The sequence below is a fragment of the Pogona vitticeps genome, chromosome 11, assembly GCF_051106095.1.
Source record: "Pogona vitticeps strain Pit_001003342236 chromosome 11, PviZW2.1, whole genome shotgun sequence".
Lineage (NCBI taxonomy): Eukaryota > Metazoa > Chordata > Lepidosauria > Squamata > Agamidae > Pogona > Pogona vitticeps.
The window spans coordinates 24,717,968-24,745,208 of record NC_135793.1 but is presented as its reverse complement, the minus strand read 5'-3'; the positions used below and the strand labels follow the sequence as shown (position 1 = coordinate 24,745,208).

Sequence of the window (27,241 nt, the reverse complement as noted above, 5' to 3'; positions counted from 1 at the left end):
TGGAGGTTTGAAATCGGAGTTTTCCTTCTCCTAGATGGACTCCCTGATGACATTTATGTCTTCTCCTGTTCTGTCCCCCGAACAGGACGCTTGAGTTCCCTCTTGGTGGTTGATTCTCGTTCACGCTGCAGCCTCTGAACGCTGTACGGAGAACTGGGTGGGAACAGAGAGTAAAACCCCGGTCCTGTTTTTTCTGCTCCTCTCCAGTCTTTTCTCCCCCCACCTTTTAGGTTTGAGCCTAAACTCAATTTTCAGCCAGGGAGACAGACCAGCTCTTGGATTCTCTTTTCTCCACGGTTTTCTACTGGTTTTCTGCAGGGTTTTGGAAAGAGGAGAGAGAAAGATGGTCGGGGGCCAAGATGGCCAGATGGTCTGCAGGAGAAGCTGACTCTGGGAAGATCCCCACCTTTTTTTTTAATGACTTTGGGACTTTTCCAAGCACAGAGGGAAGCGGCTTCCTTCTACAATCTCCCCTTCCCTGCCCTTCTGAGAGGGGCTCGCCTCCTCCCCACCTTCCCCAGAAGAGCCAAGCCCACTGAAAAAGGCAGGCCTTTGAAATGATGTAAACTCAACCCTGAAAAGAAAATCAGCGATTTTCCCCCCCTGTTTACCACCAGGGGAGGAATTGAAACAAAGTTGTGTTGCTTCTATTCCTGACCTACAACAGGGTTTTGTTTGCATTTAGCAACAACACAAGTTGAAAATAAATAAATTCTATATATAAACCTTTAGGGGGGGGGGAGAAAAGTTACGGTTTGCTCCACTTTGCAACAAAACTTTCTAATGAGTATCCATGTGTTGCAAATATTATTTCTCGAGCGTTTGCCCTGCAGCTCTTCCTAGGAAGAGCCGACGGCGGTGCGTGCCGGGAGCCGATGGAAAAAGGCCCCGGAAAAGACGCAGGGGGCGCGGGCAGGCGCATCTTCTCCTCCCCGGGTGGCGCTCCAGGGGCGCGCGAGGCTTTCCAGGAGGGGCTTTCTCACCTTCGGGGAAGGGGGCTGCTCCTGGCTTTGGAGGCTCCTCGTTGGGAGCGGCCGATTCGGACCCACGGGGAGAGAAAGGAGCCTTTTATTTCGAAGGGGGAGTCGAGGGGGTGGCAAAGGAGAGGCAGGGAGGAGCGCGTCCTCTCCTTCCCCAAGGGCCCCACTGGGGGGTCGGGGGGGGGGGTCCCTGGCCGGTGGGGGGGCGGGGGGCAGGCGGAGGGTCCCCAGGGGAGCCTCCGGGCCCCGATCCAGCACCTGGGCGGCGGCGGCGGCAGGAGCAGCAGCAGCAGCTTCTGCGGGCTGGCTCGCCCCCTCCGCGGCTCCCTTTGTTTGCGCCGGGGCGGGCCCCTGCTCTCGGCCGGCCCCTCGCTCCTCCCTTGGCCGGCAGCCGGGAGGGAAGGAAGGAAGGAGGAGGCGGCCCTCCCGCGCCCGGGCCCCGCGGGGCTCCCTCCTGCTTGCTTGCCTGCCTGCCTGCGCGCCCGCCTGCGCTGCCCGCGATCCGCCAAGCGATGGCCGAGGTGCGCAAATTCACCAAGCGGCTGAGCAAACCGGGCACGGCGGCCGAGCTCCGGCAGAGCGTCTCCGAGGCGGTGCGCGGCGGCGCGCCGGGGACGGTGAGCCCTCGAGGGATGGGAAGTAGGGAGGGATGGAGGGATCGGGGCCCGGGCTTCCCCACGTGGCCGGCCTCCCCCGAGACGCGCGCGCTCTGCACATGCTCGGGGGCCGCTCGCTTCTCGGCTCTGGTGCTGAAATGGGGGGGCCGGCCGGCCAAGGCATGGCTAGGAGGGGAGGGGGGGCCAGGACCTGGAGGGGCTCGGCGTGGGGGGGTCGAGGGTGGCCTGGCAAAGGAGGGGGAGGGGCGGGCTTGGGGGCTGGGAGGGGGCGTGGCTGCTGTCAAAGGGAAGGAAAGGGATGTGAGGGTTGCCCCCCCCCCCAGACTGAGGACAAGGTCACAGCCTTGGCATCCCTCCCAAGTCCGCCCCCCACCCACCCCAATGGGAGAACCTGGTCGCCTCTCCTCCCCCCCCCCCCCACCACACCAGATCCCCTTCTCTGCCCTTCTGGGAAGAGGAAGGAAGGCCCCACCCAGGGTGGGAGGAGGAGGAACCGGCAGCTTCCTGGCCCAGGTGGTGGGGGCTCCAGCTTCTTTTCCCTCGGGGGGGGAGTGGTAGTTCTTGGGCCAGCCCCCCAACTGAGCCTTCCCAGGAGAGCAGGAGTGAGAGGCTCCTTGATGGCTCCCGCCACCCAACCCCACAGAGAGATGCTCACCTTCACATCCACCCACCCGCCCCCACCTTCCTTGCCTTTGCTGGCTAGCAGAGGGTTTGCTCCCCAGCAGGCTGGCCCCGGATCCAGACCTTGCAGGGTCTCGCCTTGACCCTTGCCGAGGCCTGCTGAATGAAGGAGTCCTGTCTCTCCGAAAGGCAAAGCCTGGTGGCACCCATTCAGGCTCAGCGGGTGAATCGGAAGCTGGCGGTTCCAGGGTGAGCAGGTGGCTCTCTTGCAGGGCAGCCCATGCTTAGCCCCCCCTCCCAGTCCGACTGACCCAGGGTTCAGGACCTGCTCTTGAAGGAGAGTGGCCGAGAGCCGATTCAACTTAGGCAACTGGCATGACTTGAGCTATTCTTATCTATGTTTGTATTCCATCTTTCACGGTGGTAGAGATGGCTTCTCTCTCTCTCTCTCACTCACTCTCTCTCTCTCTCTCTCTCTCTCTCTCACACACACACACACACACACACACACACCTCCTTTTGCTTCTCCAACAGTCGTCATAAGGGCTAGAAGCTTGAATTTTTTAAACAACCAGAAATGCCCGGGGATACGAAACTCTGGTGCCAGTTGCAGCTTCAAAAAGGTGCCCAGCCTTCTTGGGAAGGCCTGATCCTGCTGGCAGCCCAACCTTAAGCTCCTGCTCGGTTTGTCCGACTCTGATGCAGCAGGGGATGTGTCTCCCCCCCCCCATTGCGAGGCCTCCGCCAGCATGAATACGAAGCATTTCACTGTGTGTCATGGTGGCAGAGATGTGGGTTTTCTAGTTCCTGCTGTCTTGGCTTCAAGGGGACGGTTGAGTTGTTGCGTTTGTGAAAGTAAGCAAAACTTGCTTCCTGCACGAAAGAGCTGAGCTAGATTTGGCTGGCAGCAATGATGTGCTTTCCGGTCCAGCCGAGAACCGCTCACCTCTTCTTCGGTAGAACTGGCTGGGCCAACGTCTTTTCCCAAAGTATATGCAGTGCGTCTCATTGCAATTATTCCTCCTCCCCGTCATCTTGAACTCTCGCCATACGGATTTATACTCTGCGGGAAAATGACAGTCTGGAAAAGCAGATGCTGGAGGAGCCGCCAGCGGGCTGTTATTTCCTCAGGAGGTGCCAAAAACTGGGGCGTGGCGGCTGTTTCAACTCTTTAATGTGGATTTATATCCTTGTATCTGCAAGGGGAACAAAGCTGATTCGGGAGAGGGTCGGGACATCTTTGCAGAATTGTTAAAAAACGGAAAGGAAGCCAGAATTTTGAGAGTTCCAGGTGTTGTTTGTTTTGTTTTGTTTTGTTTGTTTTTTGTTTGTTTGTTTGTTTTTTGCCTGTTCGTCCAGGAATCAAGTAGCTCTACTAGCTGGGAAATTCTGGGGGTTTACCGCTCCGAAAACGGAAACTTTTCCAAGCTCAGGGAAAGAGAGAGAGAGAGAGACCCCGACTTATTTGCACTTTAGCCTTGGTGCAACTGTTCATATACCCTGAAGGCACACAATGTCTTGCTTGGCAGCAAAAGAAAACACACCCAGGCTTCCTCTTTGGCCTGGAGGTGTCTTCAAGAAAGAGAGAGCAAAGCCACAAGGGTGTTTGTTATGGGTTGCATCAGCAGCTGAATGAGCCCTCGACGAAAGGAGCATTTCATCCAATTTTTTTGCTGTCAGAGAGAGAGAGATGCTGGAATCAGGCTGCCTAAATGAAGGAGGGATAAGCCCCGTCTTCTTAAGTTGGACTGCCCCGATGTTTGAGCTACCCTTTTGTTTCATTTGTTTCTCAAGTGTGTCTTTTGCCTTCTTTTGAATGGTTCTCGCTGTTCCTTTGGCTTCTTCCCTTCTCTTTGTATGGCTTCACTGTTGCTACAGCCAGTGTAGTAGAGTGGCTGAAGTGCTGGGCTAGGATTTGTGAGACCTGGGTTCAAGGAATGACGAATAGTCTTCTTTCAGATGCAGAGCTGCTCTTCCTTCCTTCCTTCTCCTCATCCCTCCTCCTCTTTCTCTCCCTCACTTCTCCTCATCCCTCCCCTTCCTTCCTTCCTTCCTTCCTTCCTTCCTTCCTTCCTTCCTTCCTTCCTTCCTTCCTTCCTTCCTTCCTTCCTTCCTTCCTTCCTTCCTTCCTTCTCTCCTTCCCTTCTCCTCATCCCTCCCTTTCCTTCCTTCCTTCCTTCTCCTCTGCCTTCTCTCCTTCCCTTCTCCTCATCCCTCCCCTTCCTTCCTTCCTTCCTTCCTTCCTTCCTTCCTTCCTTCCTTCCTTCCTTCCTTCCTTCCTTCCTTCCTTCCTTCCTTCCTTCGTCAATCACTTCTATACCACGCATAACCACAACCACAACAAACAAGTAGTAAAAACGAGAGGACCCCCAGAGGTGACAGCGAACAGAAATAACCAGCCAGCATGGCCTTTTCCAGTTGCTGCCAAATGACCATTCCAGATGTTTCTGGGAAGCAGACTTTGTGGAGTCAGTGTTGATCCATCATGTCTTGGCTCTGACCTGTTCTATTCCCAGGGTGGAGCAAATGGAAAAGTGATTGGAGCTTCATCCACAGCACCATTCCGTACTTGAAAAGTCATTGTAGAGCATAAGAAAGGTTTTCTGCAGCTCTCCATTAGCTGTGCTTAGCTGAGATACTCTGGGAGGCATTGCCCACAAAAATAATATTTCCCGGAGTCATGAAAGGAAACCAAAGGGACTATCACTCTGAGAGGCAGAGCCAGCTCTACTGTTAGGCAGAGGGGGGTGGTTTTCTCAGGTGGTGGACGATGGGAGGTGGCAGACAGGTGTGGGAGGAGAAAACTGTGTCCCTGAATCTTCTTCTGCATCCTGGAAGCTATTTTCCTACCTTCCAGTTGGATGGAAGATATTCCTTGATACACTGGAAGAATACTCGTGATGGAAGATGTTCTTCCATCACCAATGTTGTAAGAAGGTTCTACTCCCGGCATAGAAACACAACTGGGGACCAGTGATCCATTCAGTTCCCCAGGATCAACCCGGTGTGAAGAAAATCTTGGATAATGCCTAGCTCTCCACTCCAGGCCTGGCCCCAAAATTAAGAACAACCACCAACTCCTAGTTTAGTGTCAGACATGAATTTTCCCTCCTTTTGGCTCTTCCCATGTTGCCGTTGGGTTTCCCACAACCCCCTCCCCGCCTGTGTATCAAGAGAAACCCCACTGCCCATTAAGAACTTAATTGTTTTAGTTGAAGTCCCTCTCCACTTTCCATTAAGTCTCTGGATGCCATCTGGTAAGGCGTCAAAAATAGAGTTGACCGAGGCATTGAGCGCATTTAAAGTTGAGTCTCCGCATGGCTAAGACCGGACAATCCTGTTTCGGGGAAGAGGGCGTTAAAGCCAAGAAGACCCTTTCCCTTACAGGTGGGTTGAGTGTCAAATAAGTGGCAGACGGACGGACAGTGGTTGGGCCTCTCTCTTTCATCATCCTTGAAGGGGAGACTTCATCTTATGAGGACATGATGCTATAGTTCCCAGCCACTGTGTTGTGTTGCTCATGGGGAAAGCGCATGGGACCCCTGGGAAATCATCTGTTTCCCTGGGTCAACAGCTCAAACTTGTTTACCAGAGACTTGACTACAGTACATATATCTTTTTTCAGTTTCGCTTTCAAGCTGGCAGTTGGAATCTCGGTCATCTGATCACTCATAAGAAAGCCAGTCTTTCAGGAGGTTAAGTACCAGTGGAAAGGATGTGTTGGGTTTTCCCTCTTTCCTCTTCCAGGAACAGAGAAAACGTGAAACGTATCACCCAGCCCTAGGCTGGCTTGCCCTTGTCATTTAAAGATCTAGGCTGCTCCCTCCAACAACAACAACAAATGTTATGGTTATGCAATACATGACAGCCTCCAAACTGTTTGTTCAGGGCAAAAACCCTCTAAGGATAATAAACTGGGGATGCGTGGCACCTTTCAAACCAACAGATTTCTTATATATATCTTCGTAGGTGAGACCAGACTGAAATCGGATGTAGAAAAAGACCATGATGTTATTGAGACCATTCACAGAAACATCACACAGAAGAAAGATAACATGTGCAACTTTGTGTTTATGCATCTGTGACAAACCCAGACCTACTGGGATATGTCACACAGTTACTAAGCTGCCACCAACCATTCCCTTTAAGAAGTCACACAGACCAGGGATGGATTTTTAAACAATAAAAAGAATAAGGTTTATTTTAAATACACACAGGGAAAATAAAACAATCAGGTGAATAGGATAAAGTAACGTGGCTTAGTTTCACTCATACATACACACGGTTTGGTTCACACAGAACCCTTAACTTGAAGCACAGACCCTGAACCTATCAGTTCTGGCTAACCAACAGACACCTGAACCTATCAGGTTGGTACTCTGACACACAGTAGTACCCTGTCTGACACACAGACTCCCACAACAGCTTCTTCTTCCCAGCTGCTGCTTCGTCACAACCCAGTGTCTCTCAGCTTCTCCCAAACTCTCCACACACGCTTCACATATTTATACAGTACAGCCCCTCCTCCTGATGTCCCGCCTTCCACTCCCCATAGGATGGAACTTTCCCTCCAAACCCATGACAGACAGGTAACATCAGTGCTGTATGTAACACCTCCCCTCTTTAAAAGTTGTTTTGTAGGGGGAAAGCTAACGTGCTTTTCACCAAAAAAACAACCTGTATAAAATACACAACAACAGTTATACATACCATATTATACTTACTCATACTTACACTCCAAGTTAACCATAGCAAATATGCATTTAAACATTTTACCATATACAGTACATCAATTTACCTTTATTAATACAAACCAAATTCAAAACCAGGTACATTTTACTTTTTATCAGCATTATATACACATAGTCCATGTTCTTTCGCCGTCTTCATTCTTCAGGTCTTCTTGATAAGGCGTCAGCAACACAGTTCACTGACCCTCTGACCACCTTCACTTCAAAGTCATAGTCCTGTAGGTTTAAAGCCCACCTCATAAGTTTACTATTGTGGGATTTCATTGTCTTTAACCATTGCAGTGGTGAATGGTCAGTGCACAGAACAAAATGTCTTCCCCAGATGTAAGGCTTGGCCTTCTGGATCGCGTAGACTATGGCCAAACACTCCTTCTCCACGGTTGCCAAATGTCTCTCACCTTTTTGAAGTTTCCTACTCAGGTAGGACACTGGATGTTGGTCACCATTCTCATCCTCCTGGCACAGAACTGCTCCTACCCCGCTGTTAGACGCATCTGTGTAGATGATGAACTCCCGGTCGAAGTCTGGAGCCCGCAGGACTGGATGGTTGATTAACGCCTCCTTCAACCTCTGGAACGCCGCCTCACAGTCGCTGGTCCACGGGATGCGGTCATCAGCCGTCTTCCTCGTCAGATCGGTCAGCGGAGCCGCAATCTCGCTAAACCTCGGGATGAACTTTCTGTAGTAGCCCACCAACCCAAGAAATGATTTGACCTTTTTCTTGGTGTTGGGTCTAGGCCAATCACGAACTGCTTCTATTTTGGCCTCCAGGGGTTTTATCACTCCTCCCCCTACCATGTGACCCAAGTATTTTATTTCTGGGCTACCCAGCTGACACTTGCTGGCCTTTACTGTTAGCCCTGCTGCACTTAACCTCTGCAGCACTAACTCCAGGTGTATCAGGTGATCTTCCCAGGTATTACTGAAGATCCCTATGTCGTCAATGTAGGCCACTGTAAAGTCACTGAGCCCTGCCAGGGTCTGGTCCATCAGCCTTTGGAATGTGGCTGGTGCATTTCTGAGACCAAAGCTCAGGACTCGAAACTCATAGAGACCAAAAGGGCTGCAAAAGGCAGTCTTTTCTTGATCCCTGGGATCAATTCTTAATTGCCAATATCCCTTTACCAGGTCCAATGATGAGATGAACCGACAACCCCCTATGGTTTCAATCAGGTTGTCTAGCCTGGGCATTGGGTAGGCATCAGGAGTGGTTACACGGTTTAATTTCCTGTAATCGACACAAAACCTAATGCTCCCATCAGGCTTGTCTACAAGGACTATCGGAGAGGACCAAGGACTAGAAGAGGGGACGATTATGTTCTCCCTCAGCATCTCGTCCAGCTCCTTCCGCACCTTGTCCCTATAGGGTCCCGTTACTCGGTATGGGGATACTGCCTGCGGGGGTGCATCCCCTGTATGGATCCGATGCATCACTCCCTTCACTATCCCCGGCTTGTTGGAAAACACCTGTTGATATTGACTAAGCAGCATTTTTATTTCTTGCTGCTGGTCTTGGGTGAGTGCAGGACTGATCTTTACCTCCTCTGGGTTGTATTTTACTTCCCCTCTACCCTCCCAGAAGGGTAATTCAGCTTCCTCACTATCAGCTGCTTTTATAGCAAATAGAACCCTCTGTTCCCCTCTGTAGTAGGGTTTTAGGGCATTCACATGAACCACCCTCCTTGCTTGGTTCTCTTCCTGCTCTATTAGGTAGTTCAGGTCTGACATCTTGGAAATGACCCTATATGGTCCTGCCCATTTGAGCTGCAGTTTATTCTCTCTGCAGGGCCTAAGCCAAAGCACTTCCTCCCCTGGGTCAAAGTGTCTCTCTCTAGCTTTGTGGTCATACCATGTTTTCTGTCTGACCTTCTGAGCTTGCAGGTTTTCTGCTGCCAGCTCTAGATTTCGCTTTAGGTCATTCATCAAGGTGTCTATGTATGTCACAACGTCTTGTGGGTCATCCTGGGTGATCTGCTCCCAATTTTGTCTGATCAAATCAAGGGGCCCTTTCACCCTTAAGAGTGCAGCAAACATGTCAGAGTGCCCCCTTTGTAAGATCATGGGGCGATACTTTTCAGGCACCACCAGCTGACTTCCGATCCCATCTCCCCCTTTTGGGATATTCCTCAGGGTTTCTCTATATAAAATCCCCTTTTTCTCCAGAAATCTCACTGGGGTTTCAGGTGTTAGCTGGGCGTCAGTCACCTGTTCAAAACACTTTTGGAGAGTGGCGTCTGCCTTTTGCTTCTGTCCAAATCTGCTGTCTGTGGTTAAGGTTTCCACCACAGCTTCTGAACTCCCCTCTGCTTCCGTCTCTGGCTCATCATTACCCCCCTGAACTGTCCCCGTGGTGGCTTGTGAGCGTGTAATCACTAGCACCCGTTTCACATGTTCAGCCAGGTCATTTCCCACGAGCACGGCTGCTGGCAGAGTCGATGAAATTGCTAGCCGCCAATCTCCCCTCCAGCCTTGAAAGTTGACAGGTACCTCTGCTACTGGCAGAGAGATTACCTGCCCCTCAATCCCTGCCACCTTCATGCTCTCATTTGGGATTATAAACTCCCTAGGAATAATATCTGGATGGCACAGGGTTACCTGGGAACAAGTGTCCCGCAGCCCCCTATACTGACGGTCAAGTATTCCTACGTCCACCCCAGCTGTCTCAAACAACTGAGAATCTGTTTTTATCAGCAAGCAGCGCTTTACCTCCATAAGAGGACCATTTTCCTCAGCCTGATCAGCAGAGGTAGCTGTTCCAGACTGAGTAGTCATGGCAACCGGCTCCCTCAGTGACACTGAGCCTTGCTCTTTCTGGACACAGAACACAGCTTTTGGCTTGGTTCCACTAGACTCCTGAGGCACCATTCCTTTTAGCTGCTTTAATTTCTCACAATCTGAGATTAGATGACCCTTTCCCTGACAGAAATAGCATTTTCTGGTGTATTTTGATTCTCTCTCATCTTGTTTTGGTTTTCCCCCCAAAATCTGAGGTCTTAGTTTCATGTCTGAGGGCTTCCCTTCACCATGGGCCCCTCCCCCTTGCTGGCTTTTCCCTGGTCCCTGAGAGTACTTGCTGTAGGTTTCTTTGGGTTTACCTACAGATTTCCCCTCACCCAAGGGCTTTCTTATTTGGGAAATAAAATCTGCGATCTCTGAGGCTTCTGCCACAGACCTCGGTTTCCTTTCCCTCACCTGGAATTTCAATTCCCCCTGCAGGACTGAATAGAACTGTTCCAGTGCTATCAAGTCTTTAAGCTGCTCATAGGTCTCTGTTCCCTCCTGCGATAGCCACTTCTCAAGCAGCCTCACCAATTGGGCCCCCACTTGGGTAAAAGTCTGTTCTGGTTTTTTTGTGAGGGACCTGAATCTTTGTCTCAGCTGCTCTGCATTTATCCCATGTCTGGCAAAGACCAGTTTTTTAAACTCTGCAAAATCTTTCATCAGTTCCTCAGGCATCTCGGCATAAACCTCAGCCAGGCTACCACTGATTAAAGACCGCATGATGGTCATCTTCTCAGTTTCCCTCACTGAGAAGTCCACAAACGCTCTTTCCACTAAGGAAAAGAACACCTCAGGACAATCTCCCTTGTGGTACACAGGGAATTTCTTCAGGTCAGCCTTAGACAATTGGCCTCCCTCAGAATCCCTATTGTTATTATTGTTCTGGTTCATCAGTTCCAATTTTTTTAATTCAAACGCCATTTTCTCTCTCTGCAATTCCAATTCAATTCTCTGTCTCTCTAATCTTTCTTCCTTTTCCATTCTCTCTCTCTCTAATCTTTCCTCCATTTCCCTCACCCTCAGTTCATGCTGTTGGGCTAGGAGTATTTTTCTGAGTTCTGGGTCCTGCTCTCCTGTGCTGTCACCTGGCACTGAGCCAAATTCATCCTCAGAACCTTGGTCAATCTGGGGGTCTTTCACTTCACTCATGTCTGCTATCTGGCTTCGAGTCAAGGGCATAATCCCCCCTCAGAACAAGCTGCTTTAAAAAGTCAAGCCTCAAAATAAAACGACCACTTTTTTCCCTTCTTGCCTCAGAACCAGCCTTCTCTAGGCTGCTGTTCTTCAGCACTCCACTTGCAACAGTATCGAGTCAGAGCCTACCCCCCTCTGCTGGGCCTCTCAGCTGGCAAGCTAGCTCGCTGTTGCTACGCAGTTTTGCCTCAGCTTTTTCCCGCCAAAACTAGGCTGCCTCAGAGCACCTTAATCTAAGTCTCCCCAGTTGGCACGTTCTTCTACTAGCGCACCTCCCCGTGAGGTACACCTAGAAGATTACCTACGCGCCTCAGACTGTCCCTGACTAGACCCCCCTTGCTCTGGGCACACTTGCCAAGGCTTTGCTGGACCACTGGACAACTGGACCAGTCGTATCCCACACGCTGGACACCAATCAATGTGACAAACCCAGACCTACTGGGATATGTCACACAGTTACTAAGCTGCCACCAACCATTCCCTTTAAGAAGTCACACAGACCAGGGATGGATTTTTAAACAATAAAAAGAATAAGGTTTATTTTAAATACACACAGGGAAAATAAAACAATCAGGTGAATAGGATAAAGTAACGTGGCTTAGTTTCACTCATACATACACACGGTTTGGTTCACACAGAACCCTTAACTTGAAGCACAGACCCTGAACCTATCAGTTCTGGCTAACCAACAGACACCTGAACCTATCAGGTTGGTACTCTGACACACAGTAGTACCCTGTCTGACACACAGACTCCCACAACAGCTTCTTCTTCCCAGCTGCTGCTTCGTCACAACCCAGTGTCTCTCAGCTTCTCCCAAACTCTCCACACACGCTTCACATATTTATACAGTACAGCCCCTCCTCCTGATGTCCCGCCTTCCACTCCCCATAGGATGGAACTTTCCCTCCAAACCCATGACAGACAGGTAACATCAGTGCTGTATGTAACAGCATCTTCCCTGGTTTTATGAACCGTTTCCTCCGGGCAGCTACTGTGTGTCTCCTGGTTTTGTGGTTTTGAGTTGGGGCGTATAGTTGTGGGCCTGGCCACCCGGTCTCGGAGCAGAATCCCATCGGAGGGTTCAGGGTGGAAGGGGGAAGCCTTGCAGATCTGGAACTGGGTTGCTTTTAGGTAGAGATCTGCTTGTTTACAAAACAGCAGCTTTATGATTCTGCTTTTGCGCGTAATGAGATGGAAAACCAGGAGCTGGGAAAGCAGGCGATGTCTCTGGCGGCCATTAGGTCATTAGCGAGGGAGCGTTTGCTGGGTTCTGCTTGCATGGATTGATGGAGCATTCTCTGAAGACCTCAGACATTAACCAGAAGGCCGCCGGGCCAGGCGCTCCAAGACACAGCCCTGTGCTCTCATCTCATTCTGGATTTGGCCAATGGATGATTGCGAGGCAGATCTTTAATCCATAAATAGATCTCTCTCTCTTTTCTCTCTCTCTCCAAAATGTGTTGCTGGTTTTGTTTTGGAAGGAAAGAAAGAAGGAAAGGTGGCATATATTTCATGGAATAGGATGCTACACAAGGTCTTCCCCCATCCAAGTTAGAGTAGAGCTTCAAAAATATATAGTAGGGCACGACTCTTACGTGACTGTGTTATTTTTGGAGATTTTCCAAGCGTTCAGGTGCAAGAGGGTAACTTTTACAGGCTCAGCCTGAAAGATCTCTGTACTATTAGAGATCTCATGATCTTTTCATGGTATAAAGCTAGTGAGTGTGCCATTCCCTTGTACCGCATTCTTTCTTAATGCTGCTCCATCCACTTTTAAGCAGCAACTAAATAAACAAAGCCCCACTTTCCTGCCATGGAATATTCTCACGTGGGGTGTATAGTCAGCAAGTATTATCTATGTTATCATTGACAGCCTTTTTAAAAAACACTTCTTGCCAATGCTTTAAGGCTGCTCAGTTTTTATTGGTAGGCCTCGAAGCAGCTCGACCAATGGCAAACCAAAGGAGCCTGGAGCCCGGTTGTGACATCAGAGCAGTTCAGCCAATAGCGTCAGAAGTTTGGGAGTGGGCTGAGCGTTCAGAACCCAAGGCAGGGGTCCTGCAGGAGATGGAAAATACCGCCTGCTGTCTTAACAGGCTTGCCTTTTGTGCGGTACCAGGAGCCAGACTTTCAGCTGCGGGACGAAACCGTTGTGGGGTTCAAGTAGCCGCCTAGAGGGGCCACAAAACCAGATGGGCGGGGTATAAATAAAATAAATAAATAAATAAGTAGGCTTGGTCTCCAGAAGTGGCGATGGCTTGCATGGTTCCCTTCCTTTGTAGGAAGCCCACCGCATCCCTCGTTTTCTGCCAGGATTCTGCCTGAGGGTTCCTTTTCAGGGCTGTGGATTTAACAATCCCGTCAAACCAAGCCTGACGTCCTCCTCTCTTTTCTCTGCCAGCCTTGGACGGGAATCCACTGAGGCCTTTTGGAGGTGCTTTGCAGAGCCGCTGGCCTGGAGGAGAGAGACTCCGGAGAGCGGCCGTTTTGGCCAGAGGGCCCGCGCGATGGAAAGATCTGAGCGGTTCCAGCAAGTCCATGGCTAAGCTTTCCACCAGCAGAGTCTGAGCAGGGATGGGGGGGAGGAGGAGGCAGAACGGCTTGGATGGCAGAGAATAAAATACTTTCCTATTAGAAGCTGGAAGCCAGGGCGGCTGGTCGATTAGGGGAAGTGGGCCATGCTGGCCCTCCGGCTCAGGCTGCCCGGAGCTTCCAAGTCTCCCCACCCCCCACCACCCCCGGTCTGCCTCCTTACTTAGAACCAAGCTACGGGAGTGGTTTTTCTCTCAATCCAGAAGGCCGAAACCTACAAAACCAACACGAGGGACTGTTTTTCCCCGTTCATTTCAATGTTAAGGAATTGTATTAGTGCAAAAGGAGAGAAAGGGGACAAAAGCCATATCAATTGACTCTGCCCAGGGTTACCTTTGGCTTCCGTTGCTGTCGGCCACCCGTCCCCTCCTGGCCCCCGTGGGCAGCAGCTGCCTCTGCTTAAAAACACCCTGCCAGTTATTATGTTTGGAGGCAGGAGGGTTGCACCCTCTTCTCAGAGAAGGGCCAGCTGCTAACATGGGAAGAATCCCTTCCTTCGTCTCCTCTGTATCTATTGTTGTTCTGTACAGTCAAGCTGGCTGTGCCTTAGGGGGAGCCTGTGAATCAGCGATTTCCAACATGTCAAGGCCACTTAGCTCTTACAAACTCAAGCCTGTGGCTTCTTTGAATGAGCCCATCCATCTCGCATTGGGCCTTCCTCTTTTCCTGCTGCCTTCCACCTTTCCCAGCGTTATGGCCTTTTCCAAAGAATCCTGCCTTCTCAGGGTTGATTGACTCTAAGACCTCCTTGTTCCTCTTTCTGACAGGCCAGGGGATCTGCCGAGCTCTCCTCCAGCACCACATTTCAGACAAATCGGGGTTTCTTCCCCTTTCAGCTTTCTTTACTGCCTAGCTTTCACAACCATTCATGGTGATCAAAAATACAAAAATGTGGGTGATCTTGGTCTTGGCCTCCAGTGACTCGTCCTTACCCTTGATCATCTTCTCTGTGTCTGTAGGGGCTGCTGGCTGGCTAGATAGCTCCGTGAGCTAGATATTTATTTGGCGACAGAGCCAGAGGTTGTGAGTTCGATTTTCCACTGGACCTCCAGAGGAAAAAAAGCCAGCCTGGGTGGCCTTGGGGCAGCTGCGCAGTCTCAGGATATTCCCAGAAGAAGGGAATGGGGAATCGCTTCTGAGTACTCTTTGCCTGGAAAACTCCAAAAAGGGCCACCAGAAGTCAGAATTGACTTGACAACATGTGATGATGATGATGATTAAGGGCTGCTTAGTGCTGAGAGGTATCCGTTGAATACCTGCTGGGCATCAGCATCTCTCTAGCAAAGCCTTTTATGGTATTGCAGTCTATCTTCAGAGCTGCTTAAGGTCCCTGGCGGTTGGTTTCTGTTTTGCTTGCTTGCTTTCTGCCTCATCACTATAACTGTCCCTGTGCTAATTGGGGAGGAGAATTGTCCTCTTAACGACCGCGTGTGAGCTTTTCGATAATGGGAAATGAAATTACTGTTGTGGATTATGAAGAAGAAGGAAGGGGAGGGGAACCTGTTTTATCGAATGGTGCTTGAAAATGACTTTTAGGGATTGCAGCAAAGCAATGTATATCTTTGGAGGATGGATCAGTCCTGAGCATCCTAAGAAGGGTCCCGTTTTCAAAAAGGCCTTTTTTGTCCAACGCTAAAAGCAGAAATGTTTCCCCCATTCCCGGGTAGGGTGTTAAGAGGGAGAACGGGCACAAAAGGCCTCAAATTAGGTGACAGCGGCTTAGAAAGGAGCAGAGCTGGTTTCGAAATTTGCCTGCAAAAGGCTCGGGGAACCTACCAGCGCTAATCACTTCCTCTTTGCCATGCTAACAAGGAACCAAGGCTTCGCATTTCTGCCATATGGTGTTCCGCCCTCTGAAAACAAACCCCAAAACCTCCTCCATGCTAATTGCTGGAGCTTTATTTAAATGCAGTAACGAGCTTGATTGATGCCTCCCCCCCCCCCGATGGCAGGCAAGCGACAGATATGTGGGCGCCATGACAGCTCAGGAGCACCTACAGCTGCCAAGAAGTGGGAGAAAACAGCCCTGGCCACACCGACAAGGGCCTCAGTCTTAGGCACCGAGAGAACCTCAGCACAAAGGGAACCAGGACAGCAAAGTGGGTAGAATGCCAGCTTAGGACTCAGGAGACCTGGGTTCAAATCCTGCCATAGCTACGGAGACTCGCTGGTGGGAGAGCGGGTAGAAATGGGGAAACCGTCCTTGGAACCTCTCAGGTGCCAGAAAAAAAACAGGGTCACCATGACATGCGTCCTTTGGGGCTGCATAAAGAGGTCACCCGCAACATCGCCCTGCAAAGCTGTCTTTTTGGTTAATGTAGTTTGTTTGTTTGTTTACACCCCATTAGTGCAACGCACTGTTCTGGCCAGTTCACAGAGATAAAAACACACAGAGCAACAATCAAGTTAAATTAAAAGCATACAGAAAATAATCTCTTGCAGTGAAATAAACAGCAGGTCTCAAAGGCCACCTTTATTCGGCTTCATCTTTGGTGTTTGTTTGTTTGTTTGTTTGTTTGTTTGTTTGTTTGTTTGTTTGTTTGTTTATTTATTTATTTATTTATTTATTTATTTATTTATTTATTTATTTATTTATTTATTTATTTATTTATTTATATCCCACCTATCTGGTATATTCTACCACTCTGGACGGTAGGTTCCGGCTCACTTTATTGGATGTAATGTTACATTTGTTTTGTTTTTTATAAATATTATAATAATTTGTTGTTTTTGGCTTTTAATATTGTTTCTGTTTTGATCGCGTAAGCCGCCTCGGGTCCTTTCTGGAAGAAAGGCGAGGCAGAAGCATTTTAAATGAATAAAGGTATGGAGACACGAGTTTTGACCCACATACGCAAACTCCAAATAAAACATGACCTGTCTTCTAGGCGCTACAAGATTCTTTGCTGCTTTTAACCTCGGGAACAAGGATCAGGAACAATTTTCCCAAAGCAACTTCCCACCCTCTGCCTGCTCCCGTTTGCCCCGTGACCTCCTGCGTCCTGTTTCACGGTCTGGCAAAAACGTGAAGCTATTTGGCGAAAAGGCGAACAGCAGTTCAGTGGGGCAGGATCCTTGTGCAGGGGGCAAGTCATTCCGGCAGCGCTCCTTCCCGTTTGCAAAGAGGGCAGGAACCCACAGGTCCCTGAAGCTATTTCATGCCAACCCCAGATCGGCAGAGCAGTCCTGAGCCTTTAATTCAGATTAGTAAATCCCTTCCCTTCTCCCTGTTAATCAGCCCGAGGAATTCAAAGAATGCCCATATTGCGGAATAAGGCAATAAGAGTGGAAGGAACAGCAAAGTCTTCCAGCAGCAGGAGAGGAGGAGAGCTCTTCATTTCACAGCATCGCTTATTAATAATGTTTGTTGGCTGCAAAGTACTGGATAGCTCAGTGAGTTGGGGATCCGTCTGCAGAGCCAGAGAGGCCGGGAGTTTCATTCCCCCCCCCCCGGGGCCTCCTGGGAGAAGAGCCAGACAGAGTCCCCCCCCCCCCCCAGTAATGGCTCTTGAGTTGCCAGGCAGAGCCAGAGTAGTGCAAGGCTCGGAGGACCGTTTGCCTGGGATTTCAGAGTCCAAGGTTCTAGTCCTCACTGAGCCAGGACATTCCCCGGGCCAACTTGCGGCAGTCGTTGGCTCTGAGTTTGGACAACCTCCCAGGGTCGTGGCATGGAGAAAATCCTTGATTTCGCTGCAGGAGAAGTGGGGTCTGTGTGCCAGAGGCCTTGAGCATCAAAGCAGGCTAACCACCCTGTTGTTTTGTTGCGTGTGAGTTTAACATTTCCAACCCGCTGTGATTAAACGGGAGAGCCATGCCCATCACAAGGCAGCAGCTGAAGCTGGAGGTCTTGTCCTATGCCCGTCCTTTTCCGGCTGAACTCCTGACCTTCCCCATCACTCTCTTATCAAGCTTCTCAAGAACATCCTCCCTCCTGCAGCCGCCCAGGCTGGATCCCTCCCTCCCTTGCAAGGGACGCTTTCCACTCTCCAGCCTGTAGACTGGAAAGTGTGTGTGTCCGTGTGTTTGTGACTGCAACCCCGTACGATGCACACTTAGCGGCAGAGCTTGAAAAAGTTCCTTACTGGGATGGCAAATCCCACAACGGAGATTCAGGCAGCCTGGGGTGGCCCTGGCCACCTTCTTTCCCGGCTGAGAAAGAAGAGGGAGCCTTCGCTTCACTCTCGTCACCTGGTTATCCTGGTGCCGATTACTCTTTTCTAATAGCCCGGGGTGGAGGGGAGAGGAAGCTGTCTGTATGGAATTGGTGTTATGGCGGTGGCTGCTCCATAGGGTCTCACCTCCAGACATGACACATCTACAGTTTGCAAAATGTGTGGGTTTTTTCAAAAAGAGCAAAGCCTGCAGAATCTCCCATGCTTGCTGGGGGATTCTGGGCGTTGTAGTGCTGACTTTGCTTGCTTGGAGGGGGGGATTTTGGAAATGATGACCCAGAGAGACCAACCTCAGAAGCTCGGGTCGTTGGGCGGAAGAGAGACCCTTTTGCCCGTCCGGTCGAGGATCTGCCCGCGGGCGAAGCGACCCGGTTGCTGGCAGGTTTTCTCTCGCCAGCGTTCACATCACCTTCGTGTGCTTTTCTCGTTATCTCCACCAGGAAAAAACGAAGGTGATTGAACCCTTGGACTACGAGAATGTCATCTCTCAAAGGAAAGCGCAGATTTACAGCGATCCGCTCCGGGACTTGCTTATGTTTCCCATGGAAGATGCCTCGGTGAGTTCCTGTTTTGGGCCTGATTTGATTGCTGCTGCACAATAGGGCCCCGTTCTCTGTATCCGCTGATTCGCTTATCCGCTGCCGGAAAATACTAAATTCAAAAACCCCCAAATGCCAATGTATATGTACTTCCTGGATGTATTTACCCATACTGGCCCCTAAAGGAGTCAGAGGCCATGCAATGTGTAGCGTTTGACACTTGTGTCTTTTTTGCATCCACAAAGGGGCTTGGAACCCAGCGGATACCACAATCCTACTGTATTCACAACTAGGCATTTTTCCTTGAGACCCTACCATCTTTGGGCTGAGTTTGGGAAAGGGTTTTCTTTGACTACAACTTCCAGGATCCTCCAGACCGTAGGGGCCGTGGTGCCAGGTTGCAGGGCCGAATCGCCATCCTAGCCCTAAACGAGTGCGGCGTGGCAGGACGAAAGGATTTTGGAAGCTGTTGGCCAAAAGCTTGGCAGGTGCCCACGTTACCAATAAGTAACTGCTGCCTGGCTGTTGTGCCCAAATTAGTATTCAGAGAAGCCAACGGAAGTGACCAAACTAACTTAGAACCACAGATTGGTGCAATAAGTGTTCAAGGCTGTAATTGTGAAAGTGATTAACAAGAGCTCTGCAGCTAAACGTTCAAAGCCTGCTAGAATGAAAGCACTCCCAGTTTCTGCCTGAAAGGCGATCAGGAGACAGCAGGGCACACTTCTGTAGAGTGAGTTGGCGCCACCACTAAGAGGGTTCTGCCCCTTTTGCCCTCCCTTGGTGAGCGGCTCGTGGGATGGCAAAGCAAGCGGGTGCCACGTTCTTGACCTCGCGAGCCAAAGCTGTTCGTTGCCAACTCATCCGGGGCCCCTGTTTTCCGTCCCTTTGAAGGTCTCCGTCGTCGCTCGCCAGAGGAGGACGATTCACTCCACCGTGCCAGAAGATGCTCTGAAAAAGGCACAGAGTCTCTTTGTCAAAGAGGTAATGATGGGATATTCCGTGTTGTCCTTACAAGCATGCCCTCTTGTTCCTTTCTCTCGTGGAATTTTTTTTAAAAAAGAACCTGGCATGGCTACGTAGGACCCCATGAAAATCCAGGTCCAGGGATCCTGTGTGGGGATACAAGACAGTTTTAGGGCATGGCCACAGTTTACGGGAGGGTGCTTTCAGTTCCTCTCATGTAAATTTGCAGATTTCATATTGCATTGTTGATCATCTTGAGTTTTCTGGCCCTTTTTGAGCATATACAGATATATATATATTTGAACAGGCCTGTTTTTGCCGTTTGCTTTCCAGTGTATTAAAACCTACAGCTCAGACTGGCATGTCGTGAACTACAAATATGAGGACTACTCGGGGGATTTCCGGATGTTACCATGGTAAGGGTGCCTCTGTCTGGGGCGGGAGAGGGGGGGAGGAGGGGGTTTTTTGCAGCCGAGTCTTGACAAACTCTCAGCATCCCCCGAGCACATCGCCTCTCTTTCACAGCGATAAACAAGCGCGCAGTCATATTTTCTGGCAGTAACAACGCCTTTGGTCTGGATGGTTCTTAGTTCCCCTTCTCAAAACTTTAATTACTCAAAACTTTAAACACTTTGATTATTAAAAAGGCCATCAGGGAAGGATTTTACAACTGAGCAGAGCTTGAAAAAAGTAACTTTTTGGACGACCAGTTCCAGAATGCAGTTTGAAAACTACACCACACTGCCTTCTTTAAGGCTGTTTTTATAAGGGCTGCTATCTCTCCTCTCATTAGACTGTGCCATTTGACATATTCTTCTCCTCTTGGTGAAATTAACCCTTCCGTTCCTCTGTCGTTAGCTAAATTCTCAAACTTTGTTGATTAACCATGGACTTCTAAATGCCCCGATCATTAGAACTGTTCTCCATTCTGCCCGCTGCCTGTTTCCGTTGGGCTGGCCTTGGTGAGCTCCATGTCCACAGCGGGTTGACCGTTAAATCTCATTCGATTGATTTTAATAAAGTGAGTTGATCAGTCGGGATGGGGATAGATGCCGTATTCCTTGTGGGCAAACTCCTAAGCTTGATCTCTGGGTCCTTTTGTGGAAAAGGACTCTGAGCTTCGTTTCGGTTCTCGGATATAAAACCACCTCTGGGCCTTCGAATTCCTTCATTCGAAGGAGGTGTCGCTTCCGCTCCCCATCCATCGGTAGATCTTAAAATAATTATCATCATGAGCCATCAAGTGAATTCTGACTTATGGTGACCCTTTTTAGGGTTATTTGGAAGAGAGTACTTAGAAGTGGTTTAACCTTCCCTTCTTCTGAGGTGACTTCTGGGCAGCTTGCCCAAGGCCACCCAGGCTGGCTCTTCTCCCAGAAGGTCCTGTGGGGAATCGAACTCACACCCTCTGGTTCTGCAGCCAGAGACCTAAGCCACTGAGCTATCCAGCCAACTTCTTGGCATCTTAGATCTAAGAAATAAAAGTACATCCTGCAGTTCTCAAGCTTGACGCCCTTTGGAGTAAGGAACGCTAAGCTATAAGGACAAATAAAGAAGGAAACTATTTTATACCAGATCGGAAAAACTGTTTCCTAAATCCCCAGTTTCCTGTAATTTTTCTTCTTAACAGAAGCTACATCCCTGTGAGTGATTTCTTCTAGCGATTTCTGGATGTAACCTCTGTGGGCCATTCACTGCTGGATCATATGACACAAGATATTTTTATGGACTTTTTTTTTTTGCTTCTTGATTATTAACTCCAGAATGTGTTTTTGTGTTTCCTTAGCAAATCCTTCAGGCCAGACAAGATTCCCAGCCACGTGTTTGAAATCGACGAAGACCTTGAAAAAGATGAGGTAAGAAGGAAAATAATTAAATTTTCCCTCATTGCACCCAAGACTCAGCTAAGACGTCTCATCTGACAAGCGGAGGCACTCCCATACTTATATATACAGAGACCCATATTATCTTAGTTTGGAGTTGCGTCGCCATTGCTTCTGCAATTTTCCAGTGACTTTCACAGGTCACTAGAAGTATTGGAAGGGAGAGATTTAAGGCAAAGTAATAGTGGCTTTACGGGATCAACTAGCCTGTATCTATCCTTTGATAAAGCACCGACAAAGCACTCTGTGTAACTCAAAAGCTTGCCAGATCAATAGATGTAAAAGGTACTGATGTGCCTTAATCTGTAATGAAGGATAAGAACCACAGAGAACTTCATTTAGTAGATGTCTTAAAAGAGCGATACATGAATAAATAAAGAGTGCACTTTGGAACTCCTGAAAACTGGTCTCTCTGTAGTCCTGACAAGAGTCTTCCTTGTAAACTAGAAGTCCAGGAGGAAGAAGGAAGAAAGGCTGATTTTGTGAGTGGCTTGGTGGGCTTCCATGGTTAGAATCAGCCCTTTGCCCCAACCACTAGGCTGGTGGACCTCCGCTCACATTGACGTGGCAGTTCCTGCTAAGGACCGTTTATCATCTTAGCATACAGCAGGACCCCCTTATCCACGGGATCAGTATCCACAGATTCACTTATCCACTGCCTGAAAATACTAAATAACACACACACCCCTAGAAATATGTGTTTATATGTATTTCCAGGGTGTGGCTACAAGAACTGGCCACTAAAGGGAGCCAGTGACCATGCAGTGTATAGCGTTCAATACTTCCGCATTTTTCAGCATCCGCAGAAGGCGCCTGGAGCCGTTGCCCTGTGGATACTGCAATCTTACTGTAGTCTTGTGCGCTCCATTCGTTCCAAAGCCTGCAGAGCATCTTCTTGCACCAAATGCGGAAGGCCTGTTTGCCTCTTTCCACTGCGTTCTGTTCAGCTTCTCTTAATTGTTTGTGAAGCTGAACCAGCTGTCTTTCCTGAGAACAGCCCGAGGTGGTCCCACACGTTTGCCTCCTTTCGTGGGTCTCCCGCCTTGTGGCTGGTCTCGAGGTCTTTGTAGCCTTTACGAGATTCTGTGGCAGTGGGCATTCGGACCACCGTGGAGCGAAATGAGCCACTGTGCTTTTCTGTTTTGTGGCTGGCCCCCTTGGGATTGCTCTAAAAAAGAAATGAGAGAAAGGAGAAGGCAGGCACTGGTGCTGTGTACAAACCAGGAGGCACCTGGTTTTATGCGTCCCCCATAATATCAGTGGCGGGGGAGAATTTGAGACCACACCAGAAATCCGCCCCTCACCTGGCAGCCTGTTCTGTTTGTTTAAATAATGATCCACCTTGGCAAACCAAAGCTTTCAAAGTGGAAGTGAACCCAGCTGGAGAAAGCAGAACTGAGTGCGGGAGCAGTAAGAGGGAAAGATTCCCCTGCTCTGCCATCATATTATCTAAGCAAACACAGTTTGGAGAACAGATGTTTCCCCAAATTAAATCTAGATCCCTGTCAACTGAACAGCTTGCCGAGATGCAGAGCTGTTATGCTCTGTGCCTCCAAGTCGGAACCGACTGACAGCTGTCAAGAGAAGTGAAATATTTTAAGGAGTGGTTTTTGCCATTTCCACGTGCCCCCCCCCCAGTGATTTGCCATGGCTGTGTCGGGATTTGAACCCAGGCGTCCTGAGTCCATCGCTCTGCCCACGACACCACACTGGGTATCCCCAGTAGAAGTGGGGAGAAGCAGCTGGTCTGTCTGAAAATAGTGTTCCTAATTTCTTTTCCTTTTTAAAAACAACCCTCAAAGCTATCTTGGACAAGCTGATCGGAAGTTAATCTGGACTTCCTCTTTCATATTTGAAACACAAGCGCTCCGGGATGCTCTGCCAGCGGGTGCCACCGCAAATTTAATTTAAATCTAATTTTTAGCAGTAATAATAGATGGCATTCTCAGGGCTTCCGGAGCGCCTGGCAAGGGATGTTGATTCAGGAGGAAAAAACACAGCGTGTGTGTGTGTGTGTGTTCTGGGGCACATGGGCTTCCACCTATCTTCCCCTGAGGTTGTATAAAGCCAGTCTGTTTTTCATTGGACGCTGCTCCAAGTCCTCCATACAGAGCACGTGACCATCATCTCTCGAGACTGAAGGAGGCCTAATCTAAAATGCCTCTGGCTCACTTTTCCAGGACTCCTCATCGTTGTGTTCCCAGAAGGGTGGCGTGATAAAGCAGGGCTGGCTCTACAAGGCCAACTTCAACAGCACCATCACAGTGACCATGAAGGTAAGAGCTCTGGGTGACGACTCAGGACAACTTTTTTTTGTGGGTCAGGGTTAGGGTTAGGGTGGGGTAGAAAAGGCTTTTGTTAGGTGTCCAGGTGGTCTTGAATGTGGATGCGCTGGAACCGCTCCGAGGGCTTTTTGAGAGGCTAAACTCCTAGAACCATATTCCAAAACTAGAGCCATGGATCCTTGTGTCATCGCTTGTTCTAATTTTGTTATGTTGTGAACTGCCCAGAATAGAGCATTTCACTAATGGGGCAGTATATGAATGAACGAAGGAACGAACAAAGGAAGGAAGGAAGGAAGGAAGGAAGGAAGGAAGGAAGGAAGGAAGGAACGAACGAACGAACGAACGAACGAACGAACGAACGAACGAATGAATGAATGAATGAAACACACACACAAACACCCCTGGCCAACATGGCAACTGCGGGTTTTCAAAACTCTAGAAGTAACTTCTCCGGTGCTGGGCACAGAGATAGAAAGGTAATAGTTACAATGTCAAATTGCAGTCAGAGAAGCAGAAGCCGCATCCTTCAAGGACGCTGGGGGATTCTGGTGGCTTTAGTCCAAAACAGGACGTTGTCCAAGCTTTCTCCGATAGCGGTTGTCTCGATCGACCTCTGTTGTTCATTGTGGGTCGTCTTGCTGCCGGTGCTGCCGAGGTTGCTCCTTGGTTATAAATCAATGGGGTCGTTTGCGCTTGTCAGCAGAAAAAACAACATAATTGTGGGTTGTAGGAACTTCACGCCATCTCTTATTCCAGTTTTACTCATTCTTTCCCCCTATTTTTGGTTCTGTGTTTTTTTTCCCCATCCAATTTTCTCCATTTTGGACATGGATGGAGCCCAGTTCCTTGGTCGTGAAAGGCGCCCTTCTTGGTCTATTTGGGATGTGTGTCGCCTAGCGATTGTAGTATCCTTTCTATCCTGTGTGAATCCTGTGCCCAGGAGCATTTGCTGACTGAATTCTATTGTGGAGGCGGAAAAACAACGGTGGCCCGTTAGAGGCTAAGAGGTTTGGTTGTGGCATGGGCCTTCCTAAACCATACCCCAGCTCCTCAGAGGGAGAGGCGGGCCGTGCACCACCAACGCATACGCCCAGTCAAGTTGGTTAGCCCTTAAGACATCACAGGAATCTTGGGATGGTTTTTGCTCCGACAGAAAGGTGGCGCTACTCTTCAGGGAAAAGTTGGGTGCAGAAAAGAGCAGCCAAAATGATTGCAGGACAGGAGCACCAATATGGAAACGTTACAGGATTTATGGAGGCCTTCAAGAGAAAACAGGACCACCCTCTGTCAGATCTGCTTGGATTGGGACCCCTGCCTTGAGCAAAGGGTTGGACTCGATGGCCTTCAAGGCCCCTTCCAATGCCATGATTCTGTGGTTCTCTGGTGTTTTGAAGCAGGACAGCAGCGGCGCTGAAGGCGACAAAGGAATTTTTGTTCATGGAATGGAGAAAAAGTGCAGGAAGAAATCATCCTCCCCTTTTCTCAGGGTAGAATTTGCAGGGAAATGCACACCAACAGATCTAGAACAGGGGGAAAAAAAGGAGTAAACACCTGGCACAGAGTTAATGTCTGGGATCTTCCACAATCAGTGGTGCTGCGCACCAGTTTTGAATGTAGACCGTCCAGACGGGGAGAGTGATTCCCAGCCACGGTGGCCAGGAAGAGCCTCCATGTGCCATCTTGGGCTTCCCCAAAATATTTAGGAATTCCTCTCTCTTTTTTTTTTTTTCTTGGCAGGTGTTCAAAAGAAGATACTTCGACCTAACGCAGCTTCCGGATGGTTCTTACATCCTCAACTCCTACAAAGATGAAAAGACTTCCAAAGAATCGAAAGGCTGCATCTTCCTCGATTCGTGCGTTGACGTCGTCCAGGTAGGAACCTTGCAAAGGGTTTGGCCCAGATTCGGCCGCTGTTTTGGTTCCGTTTTTAAAAAAAACACTGGATTCATAAGCCACAAAATTGACAAGAAGAGAGCAAGGAGAGTCCTGAGCCTCCTCTTTGTTTTGACGGATGTCATCACCTTCTTCTCCCTCCTCTTCCATTTCCGTTGTTAGTGCCCTAAGATGCGGCGCTACGCCTTTGAGCTCAAGATGCTGGAGAAGTACAGCCACTACCTGGCCGCCGAAAGTGAGCCAGAGATGGAGGAGTGGCTGGTGACCTTGCGGAAGATCATCCAGATCAACGCAGAGAGCTTGGTGCAAGAGAAGAAAGAGGTGGTGGAGTCCATGCCAGGTAAGTCTGGGGTGGGCCCAAGCTGGCTGGGGGATGAAGGGAGCTGCCTTCCCCGAAATGTACGCCCAAATCCGCATTCTGGGGAAAATGTGTCTTAGGCCAGTTGCAACCGGCGTGTGATTCTTGGTGCATTATTTCTGGATAACGGAGCTCAGATACTAGAGATGAGTTTTAGGTGTTTCTAAAACCAGCCTGTAAAAGCAAACAGAGGCAGAACAGGTGTGAATCCAAAGCTCTGGAAGTCCATCAAAGCCAGGGAAGAAGGGGTGCATTCCAGAGCCTTGGAAAGAAAGCCCCACTGTGCACCCCCACCCCAGCTGCTCTGATTCAGGATGTCTTATGACTATAAAGCTCCTGCATTCTACTTGCAAGCTGCGTTTCCATTCTCTCTGTATCCGAAACAACTGACAGAGCAAAGCCTATGTAGGAAGGAAGAGCTGTGTTTGCCTCTCTGCAGCCAACTTTTGTGTGCGCACGCATGTCTGTTGATGCGTGTGCATGAGGCTTACTGGAAAATATCTCTGTGTGCCCAGTGGGAAGCTCCCGGCCAATCTCCAGGCCTCCCTGCTGAGTTTTTCCCACACAGCTGCTCCCGAACAGGCTGGCCAGGTGCCTCGGCAGTCATTGGGGACATCTGCTTTTCTGTGATTTTGCAGATGACGAGTCGGTCGGCCTGGGAAAGTCGGAGAACATCCTGGAGAGCTTAGAGAGGAGCATGCACCCGGAGCTGATGAAGGTAGGGGCGGCCTCGGTGGCGTCTGCAAGGCCCCGGGGGGGAAGGAGATGGCCGTAGCGTGGCATGCTGGGAGATTCTGGGAATTGTGTCTCCATCCCACCAAAAAAAGAGAGGAACTTTCCCAAATTCTGTCTCAGAGTCTGCCTCGGATATGAGCTCAAGATCCAAAAAATGTCATAGATCCCAAGGCTGGGAAGTGGAAAGTTCCCCCTGCAACGGAGAACAAATCCAACTGGCCCTGGATGATGGGATTTCTCAGGAAGCCTGATGAGGCAGTTACAGGAAACGTCAGGAGTTCGGACAGAAATCCGGTCCAGTTGCACAGGAGTTGGGGAAGGAATAGGGAATGGCTTGTGAGAGCAGCTCAAGCTGTGATGCTGGGGGGGGGGTTTCTTTGGGGGGGGGAGAGGGAGTTACGTATCTGGAGATCTTGGCCATAGGAAGAGAGAACTTGAGGAAGTGAGCTTTCAGATTGCAACCCCCAGAGCCAGCCCTATTAGCTGGGGGGGGGGGAGTTTCTGGGAGTTGTAATCCAAAAAAAGGAACTTCTCCAAGTCCTGAGAGCCAGGATGGCATCTGTGGAGAAGGAGCACCAGACCAACAGAGTCACTTTTGCCAAACAGGAAGGCAACATTTGTGGGAAGAGTTGGAGTGAGACAAGGGTGAGGGACTGGCTGGAACTGCTAGATAGCTCAGGGGTAGAGGTCTCTGCCTGCGGAGCCCGGAGGCTGGGAGTTTGATTCCCCGCTGGGCCCTCCCGGACAGAGGCTGAACCGGAAGATCTATTGAGGCCCTTCTGGCTCTTCCCTTCTAAAACGATGCGGCTGATTTTCTTTAGGGCCCCTTTCAAAAAACATGGCCTTGAAGCCTCCTGCTAAAGAGGGCTGG

General features: G+C 49.7%; 1 protein-coding gene across 2 annotated transcripts in view; it reads left to right on the top strand.

Annotated features, from left to right (window-relative positions):
• Positions 1-1,380: 1,380 nt before the first annotated feature.
• Positions 1,381-27,241, top strand: part of DOCK11 (dedicator of cytokinesis 11) — a 67,893-nt gene continuing 42,032 nt past the window's right edge. The window contains exons 1-9 of one of the 2 annotated variants that reach the window (XM_072981124.2): positions 1,381-1,597; positions 18,152-18,268; positions 19,145-19,234; positions 19,550-19,632; positions 21,003-21,072; positions 23,280-23,375; positions 25,122-25,256; positions 25,440-25,617; positions 26,274-26,353. In XM_072981124.2, the coding sequence (XP_072837225.2) occupies positions 1,493-1,597; positions 18,152-18,268; positions 19,145-19,234; positions 19,550-19,632; positions 21,003-21,072; positions 23,280-23,375; positions 25,122-25,256; positions 25,440-25,617; positions 26,274-26,353 (954 nt within the window). In that variant the 5' untranslated portion in view covers positions 1,381-1,492. The remainder of the gene's footprint in view (positions 1,598-18,151; positions 18,269-19,144; positions 19,235-19,549; positions 19,633-21,002; positions 21,073-23,279; positions 23,376-25,121; positions 25,257-25,439; positions 25,618-26,273; positions 26,354-27,241) is intronic. The other variant, XM_072981125.2, reaches the window with a different exon arrangement.